This window comes from Thamnophis elegans, chromosome 1 (assembly GCF_009769535.1).
Source record: "Thamnophis elegans isolate rThaEle1 chromosome 1, rThaEle1.pri, whole genome shotgun sequence".
Classification (NCBI taxonomy): Eukaryota; Metazoa; Chordata; class Lepidosauria; order Squamata; family Colubridae; genus Thamnophis; species Thamnophis elegans.
The window spans coordinates 37934398-37954649 of record NC_045541.1 but is presented as its reverse complement, the minus strand read 5'-3'; the positions used below and the strand labels follow the sequence as shown (position 1 = coordinate 37954649).

General features: G+C 40.7%; 1 protein-coding gene across 1 annotated transcript in view; it reads right to left on the bottom strand.

Moving 5' to 3' along the window:
* Positions 1-443: 443 nt before the first annotated feature.
* The window catches only part of RND3 (Rho family GTPase 3), a 28004-nt gene continuing 8195 nt past the window's right edge, over positions 444-20252 (bottom strand). The window contains exons 3-5 of the mRNA XM_032211692.1: positions 12078-12187; positions 6189-6323; positions 444-2376 (exon numbers count right to left, since the gene is read on the bottom strand). Of these exons, the coding sequence (XP_032067583.1) occupies positions 2125-2376; positions 6189-6323; positions 12078-12187 (497 nt within the window). The 3' untranslated portion in view covers positions 444-2124. The remainder of the gene's footprint in view (positions 2377-6188; positions 6324-12077; positions 12188-20252) is intronic.

Genomic DNA, 20252 nt, shown 5'->3' with positions numbered 1-20252 from the left:
TTCCTTCCTTCCTTCCTTCCTTCCTTCCTTCCTTCCTTCCTTCCTTCCTTCCTTCCTTCCTTCCTTCTCCCTCCCTCCCTCTTTCTTTCTCTTTCCTTTCTTCCTTTTTCTTTGTTTTTCTTTCTTTCTCCTGCCTGTGTCTTTCTTTTCAACAGCATCTATAAAAATCCTATACCAAGCTGCAGGAACAAGCAAAAATGCCAAGCATTTACCACAAATTAACTAAAGTGTTCTGGTGTGGTCTAAACATTCTTACATAAAGGAACCAGACTGCTTGCACCCACCGTCCTGACCTCTCTTCAAACACTGAAACATTTATAAGTTTCTCTTTGATCACCGATCCAAGATTTTTATCTCCGGGTCATCCAAACTGGTCTTTCTGTTCTTTGCCCCTCACAAATATCAGTGGTGGGACAGTATAAAACAACATAGGAACACAGATGTAATCAACGACTAAACATTTTTTTTATTTAAAAGAAAAATAAATACTGCAGAAACAATAACCAAACATACAAAGTGACCATCATTTGTTAAAAAGTGATGTTCTGCTGAAACAGTTAACTCATTTCTCATTTTACAATACTTAAATACGGAAAGCACTTGCCAGCTTTTTTTGTTTCGTTCGCTTGTTTTAATACTGCCATAAGCATACCATTGCGTCAATCAAAAGCGTTATCACGGTGGCAATAGATCTGGACCTTTCGTGTGGAAGTGCTTCAAAAATGAAGCATTGGAGAAAAACGCTGGCTTTGGGCAAGCTAGAGAGACAGCTTCTCAGCAGAGCTCTGCAGCGTCTTCCAAAGCGCAACAACATCTGCAAACTATTTTTGAGATTGGCTTAGTGGATGTAACAATAGTCATCAGTCAGGGAAAAGGAATTTGACAGAATCTGGGTCACCCAAGTAATGTTTAATGATCACTGTCTGGATATGCTTGCATTAGACCTTCAGGATTAATGCAATATCCTGTTTCCACATGGGACCTGTTAAGGCTCCACCATTCTTTGGGCTCCTCCTCCCCCATTTCCTCAGAGTGCTTATTACAAGTAAACAGAAATGTGTAATAAGAGACGGTCATCCATACGCAGCCTTTCTCTCCCTTTCTCTCTCTGAGATACATTTTAATGGAGCTAATTGGAGAAGGTTGGCTCATGTGCTAGCCGAAACAGAAAATACCCAGGACAGAACTGTAGAAAAGGTCATATAGCAAAACAGCACTTAGTCTCTTACACACAGTGCTGTGGTTGGCCTCCTTCACACTAAAAGAGCGGGTTAGGAGGGCAGTAAGACTACGCTCTTTATAACTAACTCTTAGCACCATTTGTTGGATGTTGTTACTCTTCCATCTATGCTATTCTTGTTGTGTACAACTCCTGAAGAAGCCATTGAAATCCAACTTAATTTTCAGCCCATTATCCAAAAGGATGGGTCAAGCATGAAGAGAAAGGTGTCATATCCAAGACAAAGAGATGAAAAAAGATATCCTTAAAACCCTTTTCCTTATCCATCCGTGTTTTCATAACAATAGCTTTTAAAAAGTGTTTAGCTTCCTCCTTCACTCTAGTCCTCTCACACAACATATATTTTTAAAGTCTAAGAGCATTCTTCTCCAGAATAACTCTTCCTATTTTTAAGGTTCAACTAAAAGGCAAAGATATATTCTTTGGAAAAAACTAAAACTGCATCACAAGGCCAAAATTCACAATGAAAGGAGTAGGAAAATCTTGACTTTAGATCTGAGAGTAGATCTTTAGATCTGTTGTTTAGAATGTAATCAGAATCGAAGTTGGTATTCAAAACAGACTGAAAATAAGCTTTCTCCAGAACATCATTTCCTTGGGTGCTACTTAATCCTTTAGCCACATTAACACATTCAAATAGCTTCATTCATATTTGGTATTTCATCCAAGTAGCTTCAACAACCCTTCAGGATCCATCTTTTCCCACTGATTCCCTACATACTGACCCCTCAAGTACAGTTCTTGCCTACTAAGGGGAAACGGTGGCCTTTAAGCATTGGCATGCCCATACAATAGGCCACTTTCACTGGGCACTTCTTGTTGAGTTATCCTCTATCCCCCCAAACACATGGTCCTTTGCCATCTTGAGTGAGAAACTTGAGTCTTCACATCACTGTACAGCTCTTTGCTTTGTCCTTCCGCAGATCTGTGGTGACTGTAGTGAGTTCTGGCCGGCCTGGCATGTGTGAAATTCGTTTTGTTGCCCTCTGCGACTTGTTCCGCTTAACATTTTTATTAGTTTTGTTTACACAGGCTAGGGTCGCCACATGAAAAATGTCTCGTACGCTGTTTTCGGACTGCAAGGCTGAGCATTCAATATAAGTGGCTGCTCCAATCTGTTTGGCCATGTTTGCACCCTAGGAAGAAAAACAAAGGAGAGACAGGTATTAGCCCTCAGTAAAAGTCCGTTCAAACCTAAACCAAGTCCTATTTGCTTTTGGATGAAGCATTTAGGCAAATAAAAATAGACTTCTACACCTGGCTGTCATTCAGATGTGTTAGGACTACAATTCCCAGAATCCCAACCATCACAGCCAATTCTAGGAATATTAACCTCAATGAATTTGGAGGATGCTCAACCAATAAAGGCTGATCCTAGGTCTTATTGTTCACATCACAACCTTAAAGGATCTTTGACAATTTGGACAGTGGAATCTTTAAGCAGTTTGGTAGTCTAACAATAGCCACATTTTTTAAAAAAAGCCCTTACTGAACCCTACCCATTTCAAGACAGTATTTATAGAGAAGTAACAGGGTCAGATGATAAGCAACAATCATCAGGTCCTAAATTCTGGTTCAATGATCTGAATATTTCATGTTCCTTTCAGCAGTCCTACAATGCAGTGTCTGTGTGTCCAGAGCTTGTGGAATGGATTACATATGATCTGCAACAAGTAACAGTGAGGGGAAAAGGAACTAAAGGCTCCTAGCACAATTTTGTATGATATACATAAACCCAACACAGCAGACAAGACACATTTCCCTTCCCATGCTGAGCAAATTGTTTTAACTACTGTGGTACAGACTGCTCTTTATGTAGCAACCAATGTAGGCTTTTGGGTTTGGGCTGTCTGCTACCTTTCCCCCTAAATACAAGGTTGAATAGTTCAACTAGTTCAGATTATGACCTATAGTTGTTGACTTTAAAAACCCAACGGGCTTCAAAAGACGAAGCAAGCCATCCAAATGTGGTGAACTTAAGCCACCTTCTCTGTTCTCTTAAAGAAATAGGGTAGAACTGCTTGAGCTAAGATTCTGGACAGCAGATGGCATCTTTTTTCATCGCTAGTCAAGACTGGTAAAATCTGTAACCTGACTCTAAAATCACACGTATGGGCTTCGACATAGCAAAGTCTAGTATTATACTATGTAGGCAAAGAACAGTGTTTTCCAGAAACCCTCAACTTTCACTAAGCCAACAATTAATAAAGAAACAAACAAACCATAGGTTGTTAATTGATAATCAGATCTATAATTTTATTCCTCTGAGCCATTTAGTGCCCTAAAGCATCAGGGAGGGATACAAGCCACTTAAAACTGGAAGAAAAACAAATATTTGATTTTCCTGTTTGGTAATAATGCTTATTTGCTCAACCTGGACAGGGAAAAATGTTGTTCAACTAGAACTTAGAACAGTTTGCATATTCCGGTTGTACAAATACGAGCCTCACTACTGACGTTAGGAATGGTCTCTTGCACTTTGTCACTTCGTGCCTAATGGAAATGATCTGGAAGACATTCAGAAACCAAAGGTTGTTGGGTCTTTAGATAATAAGAGCTGGAGCTTTGAGTTGACTCTCAGAAGGAAAGCTGGATAATTTTGTGCAAGCTCAATTTTGGCAGAAAAATAAATCAAGATAATTAAATGGCTTGTCTCATTACAACTGAAGGGGCAATCAGATAGTTTCTGGATTATCCAGGATAATCAATCTGCAGTGAGAAAGTTAAACTCACCAGCGCTACATGGGAAACCACAGAGAAGTATTTGTTTCATATGTTATTTTACAAAGCTCCAATTTGGTGCCCACAAAAATGTAGTCCTGAAAGGCATAAGATTGTGGTTGTGCCGTATACCATAAAGCCTGATTCAAGGCCGTATGATTCTAGTTTGAAACTACTATCAAGATCAACCCACCTCTATGAACCAATAAAAGACCCTTTCCCCATTTTATCACAGTATCCATCTATGTTGTCAACTGTAGGTGTTTACTCCTATTTATTCCTATAGATTCTGTAGAGGAAAAAAATCTGTTCATAAGACGCAATCGCAGCTTGATAAAGTTTAGAAAGCAAATGCTGTGTGGGAAAAAAAATCCCAATTATTTTCTTGACAATTCAAATGGAACTAATTCCTGTGTCTTCGGGACAAAAATGGTTTCGTCTGTAATTTTTTTTTAAAATAGGGAGGACTAATACATAAGCTATGTTATTGTTTTGCTTCTCTGCTTTTAGCGGGTATCCCTTTTGAGAAGTAAACATTGGGGGAGGGGGGGGCATGCCAACATTTCATGTGAAAGTTTTGTGAAAACTCAGCACTGTCTAACAAGTCCTTGCAATGATATTGCCAAGATCTCATCAGATGTGATAGACCTAAAAAAAGGTTGACAAATATCCTGAAGCTGTAGGATTTGGAGAAACTGTAGACTGGCAGGGAACCATGTTGTTTTCCAGACATAGCTGGACTGCATCTCCAAACATCATGACTATCAACCATTTGGCTAGGGTTGATGTGTTTTGATGTTCAACAACAAACAGAAATCCCCATATTGTAAACCAGTTGTATGCCGGCTGAAACCAAGTTTTCTTAACAATATAATGACTGTTTTCAATGCCCTTTGAATCCATTTGCCTCGGGGAAATGTTTTGGAAGTGGGTTATTTGATGCTTGTTGTGTTACATCAGATTTAGGTTGATGCAGCTTTATAACAATACAAAAGAGTCCTCTGCCATCTTCATGGGGGAGAAGGGTGGCAATTCCCAGTTTGAGACATTGGTTAGACGCACTCCCTACTTTTTTTGCTTTTTTAAAGAAAAACAGCCGCTTCTGCTTTATTGCTTATCATGACAAAAGGAAATACACATTCAGTTCACTCTTTCCACAAAGGGAGGAGAACCTTTTAAAGCCAAATGGACTCCTGCCCGGTTTAGCTATCCAGCTTCAGCAACACAGAAAAGTGGGAGGGGGACAGAAAGCCTGCAGTTGTTGATAACAAATTCTGCAGATTGTATTCTGAGTTATCAAGGGGAGCAACCCCTATTCCTTTTGAAGAGATCTCTGTTCACACAAAAGCTCTTCCGTGAAGTCCTCAGTTGTGAGTAATTGGATTCCAGTAGGATACGTGCAAACACATTTCTGCTGTTTATGCTTCCTTTATGTATTGCATAGCTTGATTTCAACGCAACATGGAACAAGCAGCAATGGGTAGGTTCATATAAGCCACGACTAGGTTTCACCCAACATGCTAATGAGTGCTGGCTCGCAAATCATTCATGCATAAGACTATTTTATTTGAGCTTCACTATCTATGTAGCGATACTAGCATTGTTCAAGACATTCCTATAAAAGATCATCCATTCTCTCTATCATGTCTTCTGGTCCAATGTGGAGCCTCTGGCACAGGACTGCCTTCCACACTGAGTCAATCCATTACTCCATTTTGCTAACTGACTGGGCAACATTTCATTGGGAGCGTTTGGGCAACCTGCAGCTCAAATTTACTCTTCTCCAGGACTTTATTTGCAGCCGCCATTAGAATGAACGGGACCAAAATTGTAGACTTTCATTTGGGTTTGGGGGAAGTCTTTTAAAGGACAATGGGGATCCAGACCCATGTCTGTCTCCCAAGCAGAACTCAAAGAAAATTTGCAGGCACCCAAATGAAAAAGACTATCTACTGTTGCACTCATAGTTCAGATTTCATTTATCTTGACACTCTACAAATTGAACCTGGGTTTTCTTAATTGCAGGATGAGCTCTGCAACTATGGTAAGCAATGACACTGCGAGCACCGTGAGTCACTAATTCACATTTTCTGGTTTCACAAAATTCCCACTGCCTGTAGTAATTATGAATGATGAAAATCAGTGTAGCGTATGTATCTGTCTTTGCTACACTGTACTATAAAAAGTCTGAAAGTAACAAGCAAAATATGGAATTGTCAGAACTTACCTGGTCATATGACACTGGTGTCTGTCTGTGATTGGACAACTCTACAAGCGTACTAACATCTGTGCGCAGATCAGACTTGCAGCCAACCAAAAGCATTTTGGTGTTGGGGCAAAACTCTTGAATTTCTCCTTTCCACTGTAAAAATAAGACATTCATGATCATGCAATGCCATAATGCAATAATAAAGTAGTGCATCTTGCGCCACTGAGAAGTTTAAAGTGTTAATTCCTATCATGATTAGTTGTACACTTGAAGTGCTATGTAACAGTAAAGTAAAGCATCCAATTAAAGTATTAAATAGTATCGGATTGTAATCCTACACGCCCTTGTCTCTGAGTAAAATCAATCATGGGTAATAAAGCTTTTTTTTTCTGAGCATAGATGCAAAGGATTGTAAGGTTCAGCTTTACTCAGGACTCAAGTCATAAATGCCTTCATTGTGATGTTAGGATGCAGATTCAATCATGTTTACATCATTTACATCATCTGCATCTGCAGATGTCGATCATTTAAATCCTTTTCTTCCAGTCAAATTTATATAAATGCTTAAGTACGTATGGACTAGATCTCAATAGCCTTTCCCCTCCACCCCAGAAATTGAGCTTCTCAACTGCAGATATATAAAAGAGTGAAGGATTAATACAGTCCATGGACCATATGTGGCCCCAATAGCATCCAGGGGAAGAGACAGAGATTTTTAAAAAATCCAGAGTAGTACCAGCATGGTGAACAAAGTTTTGTCCCTGTAAAAAAGGTGGCACTTTGATTTATTTTTTTATTCAATTTAAATGCCATCTATCACATTATCTTGACTGACTCTATGTGGCTTACAGTAGTATATTACTGCTTTGCCAAGACGTCCCTTTCAACATTTCCCCACTTCTGGCCACAGATGTGACCCTAATATCCTTTTTTTCCTCATCTTCTTCCTCCTTCTTTCCCCCAATGTAAAATCTCCCAACTATGCACATTGCCAAATCACAGTAGTAGATGGCTCTAAAGGGGTATATGAAGCCTCTTATAGGTTTGGAAAAGTAAATTTAAAAAAAAAACCTCCCTAAAAATGAGAAACATGGACTGAAAATTCCAAGGCAGCCCTGCATGATGATGTCATTATACCTCTTTCTTTTGCTCCTCCCCCTCTCCCAAAGGGTGCAATCTCGGCTGAGTTTGATCATGCTGTATGTTGGAGGAAGCTCTGAAATGGGGATTTTATTTCCCTAACCTTTGTCCCGGGAACAAAAGTGAAGGATGGCAAGAGGTCTCCACTGCCTCATGAAGTGATGAGAACCTTTAGATTATCAGGAGGTTAGGTAAAGATTCCCTTCGCACATATGTGTAGTCATTTCCGATTCTAGGGGATGGTGCTCATCTTTCAAAGCTGAATAGCCAGCGCTGTCTGATGATGTCTCCGTGGGCATGTGGCCGGCATGACTAAATGCCGAAGGCGCACGGAACACTGATACCTTCCCACCAAATGTGGTCCCTATTTTTCTACTTGCATTACATGCTTTCAAACTGCTAGGTTGGCAGAAGCCGAGGCAAGTAATGGGAGCTCACTCTATTACGCAGTGCTAGGGATTCGAACCGCTGAACTGCTGACCTTTCTGCTCAACAAGCTCAGCGTCTTAGCCATTGAGCCACTGCATCCCTTAGCAGGAGGTTAGAGATGTAAAAGTGTGTGAGAGAGAACGAGAGAAAGGGGGAGAACTAGTCTATAATATCTTCCACTTTCTTTAATTATCCTTAATACATATGTACATCCAAAAGCAGAGAATATATACATATATATGCTCAGGGTTGAACTCTGACGTCTTTGGTGTTCACTGTAGCTAAAAAGCTACCACCCTACCTTGGTGCTACTGTATATACTGCAAATACCACACCTACTAGCCCTGATAATGTTATCTAATTGGGTAATGAAAACAAACAATCAAGCTCAGAGTCCACCAAGGACTACACACACACACACCAGACAGAGATCAGTGGTGGGATTCAACATTTTTTACTACTGGTTCTGTGGGTGTGGCTTGGTGGGTGTGGCATGGCTTAGTAGACATGGCAGGGAAAGGATTCTGTAAAATGTCCATTCCCTCCCCACTCCGGGAGAAGATTACTACAAAATCTCCATTCCCTCCCAATCAGCTGGGACTCGGGAGGCAGAGAATAGATTGGGGTGGGGCCAGGCAGAGGTGGTATTTACCAGTTCTCTGAACTACTCAAAATTTCCACTACTGGTTCTCCAGAACTGGTCAGAACCTGCCGAATACTACCTCTGGTCAGACAGTGTAAGTTATTTAATTGGGACTTTGATTAACTGTCACTAAGGAGAAGCATAACTCAGTCTGATAATTTCAAATATTAGACCACACTTTTATATTCCCTTTCACATGTATAGGGCACTTTAACCACCATCCACATCCCAAATGCCCTTGCCCACCGGTTAGCTTTGCCTGTAGCTGATTATCTTATAGAGCTTACTCATTCTCATAATCGAATTACATAAATCAACTTTTCCTTTTCTTGTGTATTTGTCTTTCAAACTAATTTACATCTCTGAAGTAATCCAGTGGTGGGATTCATTTTTTTTTACTACCGGTTCTGTGGGCATGGCTTGGTAGGTGTCCTATGGCTTGGTGGGCGTGGCAGGGGAAGGATACTGCAAAATCCCCATTTTCTCCCGATCAGCTGGGACTCGGGAGGCAGAGAATAGATGGGGCAGGGCCAGTCAGGGGTGGGATTTACTGGTTCTCCGAACTACTCAAACTTTCCGCTACCGGTTCTCCAGAACTGGCCAGAACCTCCTGAATACCATCTGTGATAGAGATGTGTGTGTATGATATTTACACCTAATATCTCTATATATTTATGTATATGGCACTACCAACACCATTGTGTTTTAATGCAGAGTTGTCTTTTATGGTTCGCCAAAGATCAGAAGCCATCTTAAGGTGAATGGCCTGTCAGGACAAGTCTTGCATCAAAATTAGTGCTGCTAATTTTAAACCCATCCAACTCCAGAGGGCTGAGGAAGAAAGGCTGGCTGGCAACATGAAGCTCAGCATCCCCTGCAGACAGCCCAGCTGCCCTGCATCTGAGTCATCACATCAACCGGCAGCACAGATCTAATCAAGGGAGTTTCTGAGAGAGCAAGTTTCAACTGCTCCTTAAATTTCATGTAGCGTAATCGTTAGATTAAACTGTGGTCCTAACCTGTGTCCCGCACAAAATGCGGTCTGTACTGTGTGAAAATGGGCTTGTTTTTGTCTTTTTAATATAAAGCAGCTTAGCACCAAGCCTAGGTGTGTATTTGCTCCCACTGCAGAAGGTGGAATGGGTTAGATCAGCAGCAATTCTAGAAATGGGCTACCTTCAAAATGCGTATCAGCAAGTCAGTGGGGCGGGGGAGGAAGAATGTAATCTAATTTAGTCACAATTAACCACAGAAAACACGGTTCAGCTACTCCTCGACTTACAACCACAGTTGAGCCCAACATTTCTGTTGCTAAGCGAAACATGTGTTAAGTTCAATTTGCCCTGTTTTAAGACCTTTCAGGCCACAGTTGTTAAATGAATTGCTGCGGTTGTTAGCAACGGAGTGAATCTGGCTTCCCCATTGACTTTGCTGATAAGAAGGTCGCAAAAAGGGATCACGTGACCCCGGGACACTGCAACTGTCGTAAATATGAGTCAGTTGCCAAGCATCTGAATTTTAATCACATGACCAGGGGAATGTTGCAATAGTTGTAAGTGTGAAAAACCATCATAGGTCATTTTTCTCAGTGCTGTTGTAACTTTGCTGTTGTAACTCAGTGCTGTTGTAACAGTCACTAAGTGAACTGTTGTAAGTCGAGGATCATCTGTAATTGAATTGCATTTAAGGCTTGGGCAGTTGTTCTTTTAATATATGTAGAAGATCAAATGTGCATTCCCCTACTTCTCCCTATAGCTGAAGGTTTGCTTAAAACTAAAGGATACCTAATACACATGAATATATTGCTTTTTCAAATCCTTTAGTTCCTGGGATTCCCATCTATTTATATGTAAGGCCTACTGGATATAATAAGCTCAATTTGCTTGATTACATTCCCACTAAAATATCTTCAATTGAGGGGTCATAACTTAAAGGAGTTTAGCACTAACATTTCTCTAAATATTTCTTTTTGGAAAGTAACGAGAGATCTACTTCCATATCAGGCAAGAGGAACTGGGATGCTGTTGAACTGGAATTCTTCACCACACTACTTCTTGGTTCAGCTTGCTTTTTAGGTCTTTGGGAAGCTGAAATTCAGTATCATGGAAGTCTCAAAGGTGCTTTTTTCTTCCAAAGGCAATCGGAATGGGTTTTTTTTCCCCCTGAGGAGGAAGAAGAAAACGTTTTGTTTCTCATCCAAGAAGCTTTATCAGTTCTGATGGAGGGGTGGGGGGTGGAACTGATGAAGCTTATTGGATGAGAAGCAAAACATTTTCTTCTTCTTCCTCAAGGAAAAAAAAACAGTCCAATCACCTTTTGAAGAAAAGAAAAAAACACATTTGAGACAACTATGACCAGGATTGCTAAGAATCTCGACAGAATATCATCTGGAAAAACACAGGTTCCTAACCATTATCCTGTTTCATTAATAAATATAGGAGAACAGTGTTCTTAGGCAAAGGCATTCAAGAAAACTAGAAAATAATGTTTCAAGAATTTCATTGTCTTGAGATCCCACCTTTACACAGTTTAACAAAGACTTGATTAGACATCCCCCTTCTCCTTATAAATTGCATAGAGAAGAGAATCTTCTATCTTTTTTTAGACGGGTTCTTCAAACAGTTTCTTGGTCCCTCCATAATTCAAAGAAATAAAGATGGATCTTTCTAATTTTAGTCCCTTTCAATTACATTTCTGTCTGCTCATATCCTTTTTGTGTCATTTCTTTACTCATCTTCAATTATTTTAAATAATCACCAAAAGCAGACATTCCTTAGTATGTTTTATTTATTCCCACGTTTCCCGTTAGCCTAATATTATATCAAAATGTTATAAAATGTTAGGAAAAAGATAGGCATCAAAATATAGAAAATTATTGAAATTCGGTGGATTGTCAATTTTTCCTAACGTATGAGATGAGAAACAAGTCAGATCATACTGCAATTAATAAAGATAAAATTCTACCCAAATCTAACAGTGGTTAATTTGGGGCCTAGGCTGAGCACTTTCTTTGACTCAACCAAATTAGTTCAGCTTCTGAGACCTTAATTCATGGGTTATTTATCTGATTTCTGTAGCCACCCACCTGAAACAATGACTCTGGGGTGGCATACATCAAAAAATATAGAAACAATTAAAAACAAATGTTATATTTAAGAAGGAAAGATGAAGAAGCAATTTCCTTTAAGAAATAAGCAGCTGTACAAAATTCACCATGTTAGTCAATTAAAAAAGACACGGTTTGCAATTTGTTTAAGAGTCAGATATTAATCTCACCATTCTCCTCCTTTTGAGGGCAGCAGCTGGTTTTGTTGTCAATAAATAGTTTAATAATAAAATTGCTTTACACTAAACCAGAACCAGTGGGAAACCTGTTCCTCTTCAGATATTCCTCAGCTATAATCTGTAGCAGTTCCTCTCAGTTTGGCCAATGGCGAGGATGCTGGGATTTTGACAATCTAGTTTTCCAAAATTCAGATTATATGATCCCCTACTGAGCTATGAGTCCTGGCCAACATATAGATCAAAGAGATAAATATGCTTGGGAAAACAATGAACTATTCTTTTTTTAATATTTTCATAGTAGTCTACATAGTAGCTGCATTTTTCCAATCCCCAGCCTGGATAATATATTTAAATATATATAAATGAAAACCGTAGCGTTTGATAGACATGCACATTTCTAAAACACCTACCTTTTTCAATACGCTGTCAAGAGTTTCTGGACGGCTGATGTCAAAGCAAATTAAGACGGCATCAGAATCTGGATAGGAAAGTGGGCGGACATTATCATAATAAGGAGACCCTGTTAAGAATAAATTAATTCAGGGTTATACAATAGAAAAACACATACATATCACAAAAGTATGTGCCCCAAGAGTTTTAATCATGGCACATGACAATCATTTCTAATCCTGTGCTCCCCAAATGCATTAGATTTCAGTTCTGATGACAGTTGCAACCCAACCCAATTTGGAGAGATTAGAGAACTCTCATGTGTCACAGGTATCATGATTTCCCGATCCTCAACTTCAAGGTTCTTTCATCCATTAGAACGGGGTGTCAAACTCAATTTCACTGAGGGCCGCATCAGGGTTGTGTTTGACCCCAGGGGGCTGGAATGGGCATGGCCAGGGTGGGCATGTTCAGCTTGTTGTCACTCGTGTCGGAGGAGCCTGTGGTGGCCCGAGCACTCTGCCAGAGAAAACGGACTCTCCTCCTGTAACCCTTGTCCAGTGTGTGGCCCTCCCGAGCTCTGTTTTCTCTGGCAAGGGCACCACAGGCCAGTCTTTCACTGTTTCCTGGGTGGCCCCACGGGCCAGATCTAAGCACCCCGTTGGCCGGATTCGGCCCCCGGGCCTTGAGTTTGACACCCCTTCATTAGAATCAGTAGAAGCCAATATTAAAGATCATTTCATTTAGGTCAGCTTCAGCTGAAACAGCCACCATCTTTTGAACTTGTTTTACATTTACTAATAGAGAAGGAATAACCACATAGGGTAACCAATGGGCGTTCAGATCCTCTTCAGCCCATTTCTTATGGGTAAGTCACCTACACATAAATAAAGCATGTGCTTACATGGCTTCCCAGAAACAGCTCTCACGTACAGTTTGGAAGGGAAACAACAATTTGAAATTGTTCTTGTTTCTCCGGAGAATTAAAATATGATTAAGCTCACTAAAATCTCTTACACTTATGCCAAGAGAGCCCAGGAGCTGTCTGCCTTCTTTTTAAAAGGACTACAGCTGTAGTAAAATGACACACACCTCTAATTTTCTGTTCCATGACTAATGTAGTTAGGTTCAGTTTGTTACCTCAGCATTTTTCAGAACTTGATTGAATTCTAGATCTAAACACTATATTAGGTTCACTTTAAGCCTGAACCCTAGAGAAATATATGCTCAGCATTACTTTCGCAATACCCAAGGCGGCCAGTCAGCCAAATGTTCCGAAATTGGAAAATATATACAATGTTTTAGCCTATTCCCATAAAGCTGTCCCCATAAAGCCTTCCCAAGCATTATCTCCCTATGAGATATCCAGCTACTAAACTTTTCATCACTCCAGATCTGCTGGAGTGCTGGGAGATCAGTTGGATGGTTAATTAACTATACCCTGTTTTCATGCCGAATTCATTCATTCATTCAGTGACTGTTCAATAGCACTGAACAAGAGGGACTTACCAGGGGTCCTGCTGTAGCATCCCGCAGTCATGTGACTGTCATTGACAACCTTCACTGCCAGCTTCTGACAAGCAAAGTCAATAGGGAAGCTGGCAGGAGGTCACAAGTAACAATCACGTGACCAGGAGAGGCTGCAACCATATGGGATTCACCTAATACAGCAACTGGGACTGCCACAACTGTCGTTACAGGTTGGTGCAGTCATGTGACACTGCACTTTACAACTGTGTTGCTTAAGTGACGGAGTTGCTGCTACCAGTTGCCATTGCTAAGCAAAGACCTTTCCTTGTAAAGCTCTAGGCACTTGCACCTTTAGCTTGTCACAACTTGTGACCCAATAACGCAACCACCAGAAACTCAACAAACATCTCATTTATGTTTCCTGCCTATGACTGGTATCAACCTAACCAGAGACAACATCTACAAAAGGGAAAAACTCTCTACAGATACAGAAAAGGCATGTTTCACTGGGTTCCACTATATCAGGGGTCCCCAATCCCCAAAAGGTTGGGGACCACGATACTAGATGATAGCCTCTGATCAATGACACCTGGAGCATAGCCCTCTTGCCTGACTTAATAAGAGGTAAAGATAATGAAAGTACAGCATCCCATCTCCACTGTTGAGTGGGCAACAAGAAGCAATGTGTTTGGGGACACAGAAAATAGGACTTCTCTGCTGAAGCTCAGCAGTTAAAGTCAATCAGAATTGAGCTGAAGGGAATTTGGAGGTCTTCTAGTCCAATCTCCTGTTCAAGCAAGAGACCCTATACCATTTCAAACAGGTGGCTGTCTAGTCTTTTCTTGAAAAACCTCCAGTGATTAAGCACCTTCTGAAGACAAAGCTGTTCCACTGGTTAATTGTCCTCACTGTTAGGAAGTTTCTCCTTAATTCCAGGTTGCTTCTCTGTGTACAGTTGACTCTATACTAGGGGTGTCCAAACTTGGGAACTTTAAGACTTGTGGACTTCAACTCCCAGTCCCCAGGCTGGGGAATTCTGGGAGTTGAAGTCCACAAGTCTCCACAAGTCTTAAAGTTCCCAAGTTTGGACACCCCTGCTTTATACAGTCATCATGACAACACTGATATAATGATCAGACTACCCACAGCTTTGTGGATCACCAGATATGCAGCAAGGGTATAACTAAGTCCCTCCACTAAGCAGTTATCTGGCCACAGTCGCCATAAGTCTGGCCTGCCTTTACATGTAACTATTAATTTTCTCCGTCCTACTGTAGGGTCACTTCTATCCTGCATCAGTAAAAGAATCCTTTGGAGCACCCGCAGTTTAATGACCTGCTCAAATCTATCAGAGGTCATTAGAGGGAATTGGTCTTCTGGAATGCAGAATTCCACATCGCCTCCAGCCACACTGTCTTTGCAAGCAGCTCCCATGAAACTTAAAAGCCTGATAGAACTGGCTGTTTCTTGAAGAAGTCAATGGCTTAAGTATTTTTTAAATGGTTGAGTGGTCTTCCTCTCCCAGGAATCTGAAGAATTGGACTGCATCCTTAAAAACACATTTACTCCTGTTTATCATTGACCTGCCACAAAACAGTGTAGAAATAAAATGTCCCTTTTAGTTTAATGACCTGCTCAATCAACCAGCAGGATAATCTGTTCCATAACTCTCTCAGATCCTTTTCTTAACATAAAATAAATGACAATCAGCATATTACTGCATATGCTCAATCCCAGACCAGCTATATTTTATTTCCTGATAGATCCTTATTTTTCCTGATTTTTGTTTTGTTTTTTTGTATAGCACACCCTAGGGTTTTTGAGAGCCAGCCAAATCTTAGCAGGGATGGTGCCGGGCTGACAACCAGGGGGTCTTCTCTTGGCAGACATTCTCTATCACTGTGCTGGATAGTTGGCTGCATACTGTGTGCTGGAAGAGGGGACACAAATATTTGGTGATCAGATCGCCTTTGGCTTTGGGGAACGAGCCATGTTGAATACTTTAAACCTGCAGCATGCTACAGATGAGTGAGGGATTGCATTGATAACTGAGCAGGATAGAGAGGACTCTGCAAAATGCGCCCCCCCCCTTCCTGCTGTTTCAGGGTGTTTAAGGTAAACTGCAAAAGGAACTCATCTGGGGGAAAAAGGCAGCTGGACCAGAAGGAAGGAATTTGAGGAATGCTGCTTTTGAAGGAAACAGGAACATATGGAGCAAAGCTCCGGCCAGGAAAAACTGATCTGCAATTTCCTTTCAAGTTTAATTTGGGGCCTACCTTATGTATTGATTGGAAAAGGTTGCTCCTGGACATAAGCTAATAGATAAGGCACCTCTCCCATGCTAGGAATTGAATGCTCAACAAGCTAAAGTTCTAGAAGAAGAAGGAATTTCCTTAAGGTTTTGTGGGTTTTTTCTCCTACATGACACAATTCCATTAGCCCTCATTCAAACACTACATACAGCAAGGACCAGTTGATGGCACAATTTCCTCATCATTTCTTGTAGTATTACTCCAGATTTTGGATTAGGGAACGGAGAAGCGGTACCCCAAAAGAGAAGCATATGAAGTTGGGCATCTCAAATGATCTTCTACAAGATGTATATTTATACTGTCAACACCAGAGCTAACTTTTATACAGGAACAATAAACCTATAGCCTCTCACTGCTGCTTCACTGGCTCCTGCTGGAATCTGGCAACACGGCCAAACACTTCAGAGGTAGAACAGTTATTACTGCAAATAGGGTTGCTAGAGAGAAAAAATGTGGCCCCCATCTGCAGTTTCCCCAAAGCTAGACTTTCAGGTGCAACTTCTACAGTGACTTATCCCAAATCTAGATGTTCTCCAGATGTGTAAACAATTCCCAGAATTTTCAGGAATGATCAAGCTGGCCAAAGAATTCACATCTAGAGAAGAAAGCCTATGCCGAAGTAACTCCAAAGGGGCTTACCACATTACAATTATTAATGCAATAGAAATGTTTAATAGCCATTAAACGTTTGTGGAATAATGCATTTAGTTAAGCTTAAATGCCAACAGTGAGACAGACAACTCATCCCTCTCTAGGTATGTTCTGTGACCTGACATGGAAAGTTAAAATATAGCCCTCACTCCCAAAAAGGTATTTACTTTTGGAGGATACCGATTGTCTTAAATCAAATGAGAATATTTGCCCATCTAAACTAGGGATGGGCAACTATGGTCTTTTTACAATCTGTGAACTACAATTCCCAGAATCCCTAAACCAGCATAAACCATAAAATGGCCATAGTTCCCCACTCCTGATCTAAAGAAACACAACTAACCCTGCTTAGCACAAATTTACCAAGGACATCTTGCCAAGTTCTTTTCCATAATATGCCACCAAATTCTTTCCCCTTGGATATGGAAGTCAAAGTATTTTGCAATTAAGATAGTGCTATTCTGACCAGAGATGAACTGAGCCAGTTCTGACAGGTGCTGAAGAACCTGTAGCGGAAATTTCGACTAGTTCGGAGAACCGGCAAATAGGCTGGCCCCGTCCCCACTGCCTCCCAGCTGATCTTCTTTTGTTGCCCTGAACAGGAGAACGGAGCTGGAAAACAAGTTAAGTGGGGTGGGAGGGAATGGGGATTTTGCAGTATCCTTCTCCTGCCACGCCCACAAAGCTACATCCACAAAACCATTTCCTGCCCACAAAGCCACGCCCACAGAACCGGTAGTAAAAAAAAAATTGAATCCCACCGCTGGTACTGACCCTACTTTTAAGACATATGTTCTTGTCTGGCTCTTCCTGATGAGATTACTCATCAGGCACCTGCAACTGACATATGCATATATTGTATTCAGATGCAATATCAAACCATGGTTTCTTATGATGAACTCAGCCTCAAAGTGGCCTCTCGTGTCTGTTTTTCAGTAGTGTGGTTGTGGAAAGTTTCTGATGACCTTTCCTGAGCCATAATCAGAGAGCAGATGATCATTCTTTGCTCCTACCAAGGGTTTCTTTCAAGAAAAAGGCACAAACTATTGGATTTAGCCATTACAATCTGTTCTGCCCACTTTTAAAGGGCAAAGTCACTGGTCCCACCTGCCCTTTTCTGATAAAAGAATAGGCAGCCTTTAAGCAACATATATATAACTCAATAATATATATATATTGCTGGCAAGGCCATGGATTGGTGATCACTAATTAGCTGGCCAAAATCTAAGTTGTGCTTTTATGGCACACCTACTGTCTAAAAATGTAACCATGATCACAGTTTTTAAAGCTGGTATTCCAAAACCACTGTTCTCTCAAGTGCAACCCACGGATAACCAGATACTATGCTTTATCACCATGCTATAAAACCTCGACTAACTTCGGGGAAATGCACAATATTTTAATTTCCAACCTACAGCTATTGTGGTAGCTCTTAGCATGGGTGCCACCTTCTCCACATTCTTGAGACAGGCACGGGCATGATGAACCTTTAACTTCCAAGGTTCATTAAACTTTGGAGAGAGATATTGCTTGCATAAGAGAAGAATAAAGCACCTCACCCCAAAAATATAATAACAATTCTTTAGACACATACCTAAGTGTTCAGTCATCACCCAGGAGATCTACATACCTTATATGTACATGTCTATGAATGATATACTGATACGCCAGAGTCACCTTATTTAATTATAAATTTGCTGAATCCAATGATAGTGGAAACCAATCTGGCGTTCTTATCTGGGGGAAAATGTGAGGGAATGACTGAGGAATGTTACTGTATGCTGCATCTTTTAAGAATATATAGTTACATTTTGCTTCCCAAGGAATGTATTTTCTTTCAATAGCCATCCTTTATCTCTGCCCAAGTCAGTCAGCAGTTAGGAACAAAAGCATCAGGATGGAATTCAATAGGGCATTTTATCTTCGCAACCTTTTTTACTTAGAACCAAATCCTCAGAGCTGAGGAATCTTGAGAATGTGTGCAAAATCTAAAAAGTCTCTTTTCAAGAGAACTCAATAGCGGTCTGTTCAATCTTTCCCCAAGATGGTTTTCAAAAACCCTGAAACCCTGCCCAAAACAGAGAAATGGCACAGATTGAGGAGATCACTGTACATCCGATGAATATTTGGATTCAGAATGTATTACATCAATGAAGTTCCCAGAGATTAGCAATCTGCGTATAGTGTCTATATGGTCTTATGAGGCTAAAGTTTACTGCTGGGAAGCTAACATTCCAAGTCAAGCTTGCCTCCTTAACACATTTGTTTCAGTAACCATTTGGGGAAGGGGTGGATTAGGGGCTAAGGTGGGTTCCTACCAGTTTAGTGGTTTGGCAGCCTGGATCGCTGGAACTGGCAGCAACCCAGGCCTGCCACATCCCTGAACCTCCAGTCACCTCCGCCATCTTGTTTATCAGTTCTGCGCATGCGCAGAACAATTTCTATTGCATGCGCATGCAGCGGGTATCAAGTGTGTGTGTGTGTGAAGCACACACACAAGTGAAGCGCGGACATGAGCAAACCAGCAGCAGTGCCAGCCGGAACCCACCCCTGGGTAGGGGGTTGCTCTAGGCAAAAATCATTCTCTGTCCAATCTACATCATACATTGTACATACGTATTACAGGTAGTCCTTAACTTACAACAGCTTGTTTAGTGAGCTTTCAAAGTTACGATGACACTGAAAAAAGTGACTTAGGACCATTTTTCAGAGTTACCTTTGCAGCATCCTCACAATCATGTGATCAAAATTCAGATGCTTGGCCCTACTTGATTCATACTTTGGACCATTGCTGTGTCTCAAGGTGATGTGATCCCCCTTTGCAACCTTCTGACAAGCAAAGTCAACGGGAAAGCCTAGATTCACTTAACAACCCTGCTACTAACATATCAACTGTAATACATCAACAAGCTAGAAATTTCAACGTATTCTGTAATATTTATCAATTGTTTTAAAACTGTTTTATCTAATGCGAAATTTTAGATTACATTTGTACTTTGCTGTTTGATCTTTGGGTCATAAATAAAATGACTACCTGAACAATTTTTGATAGTGAAGTTGTGGTATGACAGCACAAACTCCCTTCTTTATGTATTTGCATGCCAAGTTGCAACACAAATGCGAGTGAGTATATCTTGATCACAACATGCATTCCATATGTTGATATCCTTGTTATTAGGAAAGGACATTTAGGCTTCTCTATACTGACACCTTGATCCCACTTGTCAACCTGACATGGCTAAATGCAGGTTCTCTAGCTTCATGCCAACCATTTTTCTCCCAGGTTTTCCCTCTTGCTGCCTGATGAAAGTTTCCCCTTGTTGCCTTATCAAGGTTTCTAATAAATGTTCAAAAGCTTGTTCAATATTATAGGATCATTGAAAAATTGGTCTAATAAGCACAATAGCAAAAGCACTTAGACTTATATACCACTTCACAGCATTTTACAACTCTAAGCTTTTTACAGAGTCAGCATATTGCCCACCAAAATCTGGGTCCTCCTTTTACTGACCTTGGAAGGATGGAAGGTTGAGTCAACCTTGAACCAGCCAGGACTGAACTGCTGGCAGTGGGCAGAGTCAGCCTGCAATACTGCATTCTAACCACTGAGCCACCATGGTTAATTTTAAACACAAATGTAAAATGAGCACTAAGACCAGCAGAAAATACCATTGCTGCAGAAGTAGTGCCTGATAGTAACTTGTAATAACTGTTAATCACTATTTTGATCAGGGATCTGCCACTGATTTAGAAATGAAAGGC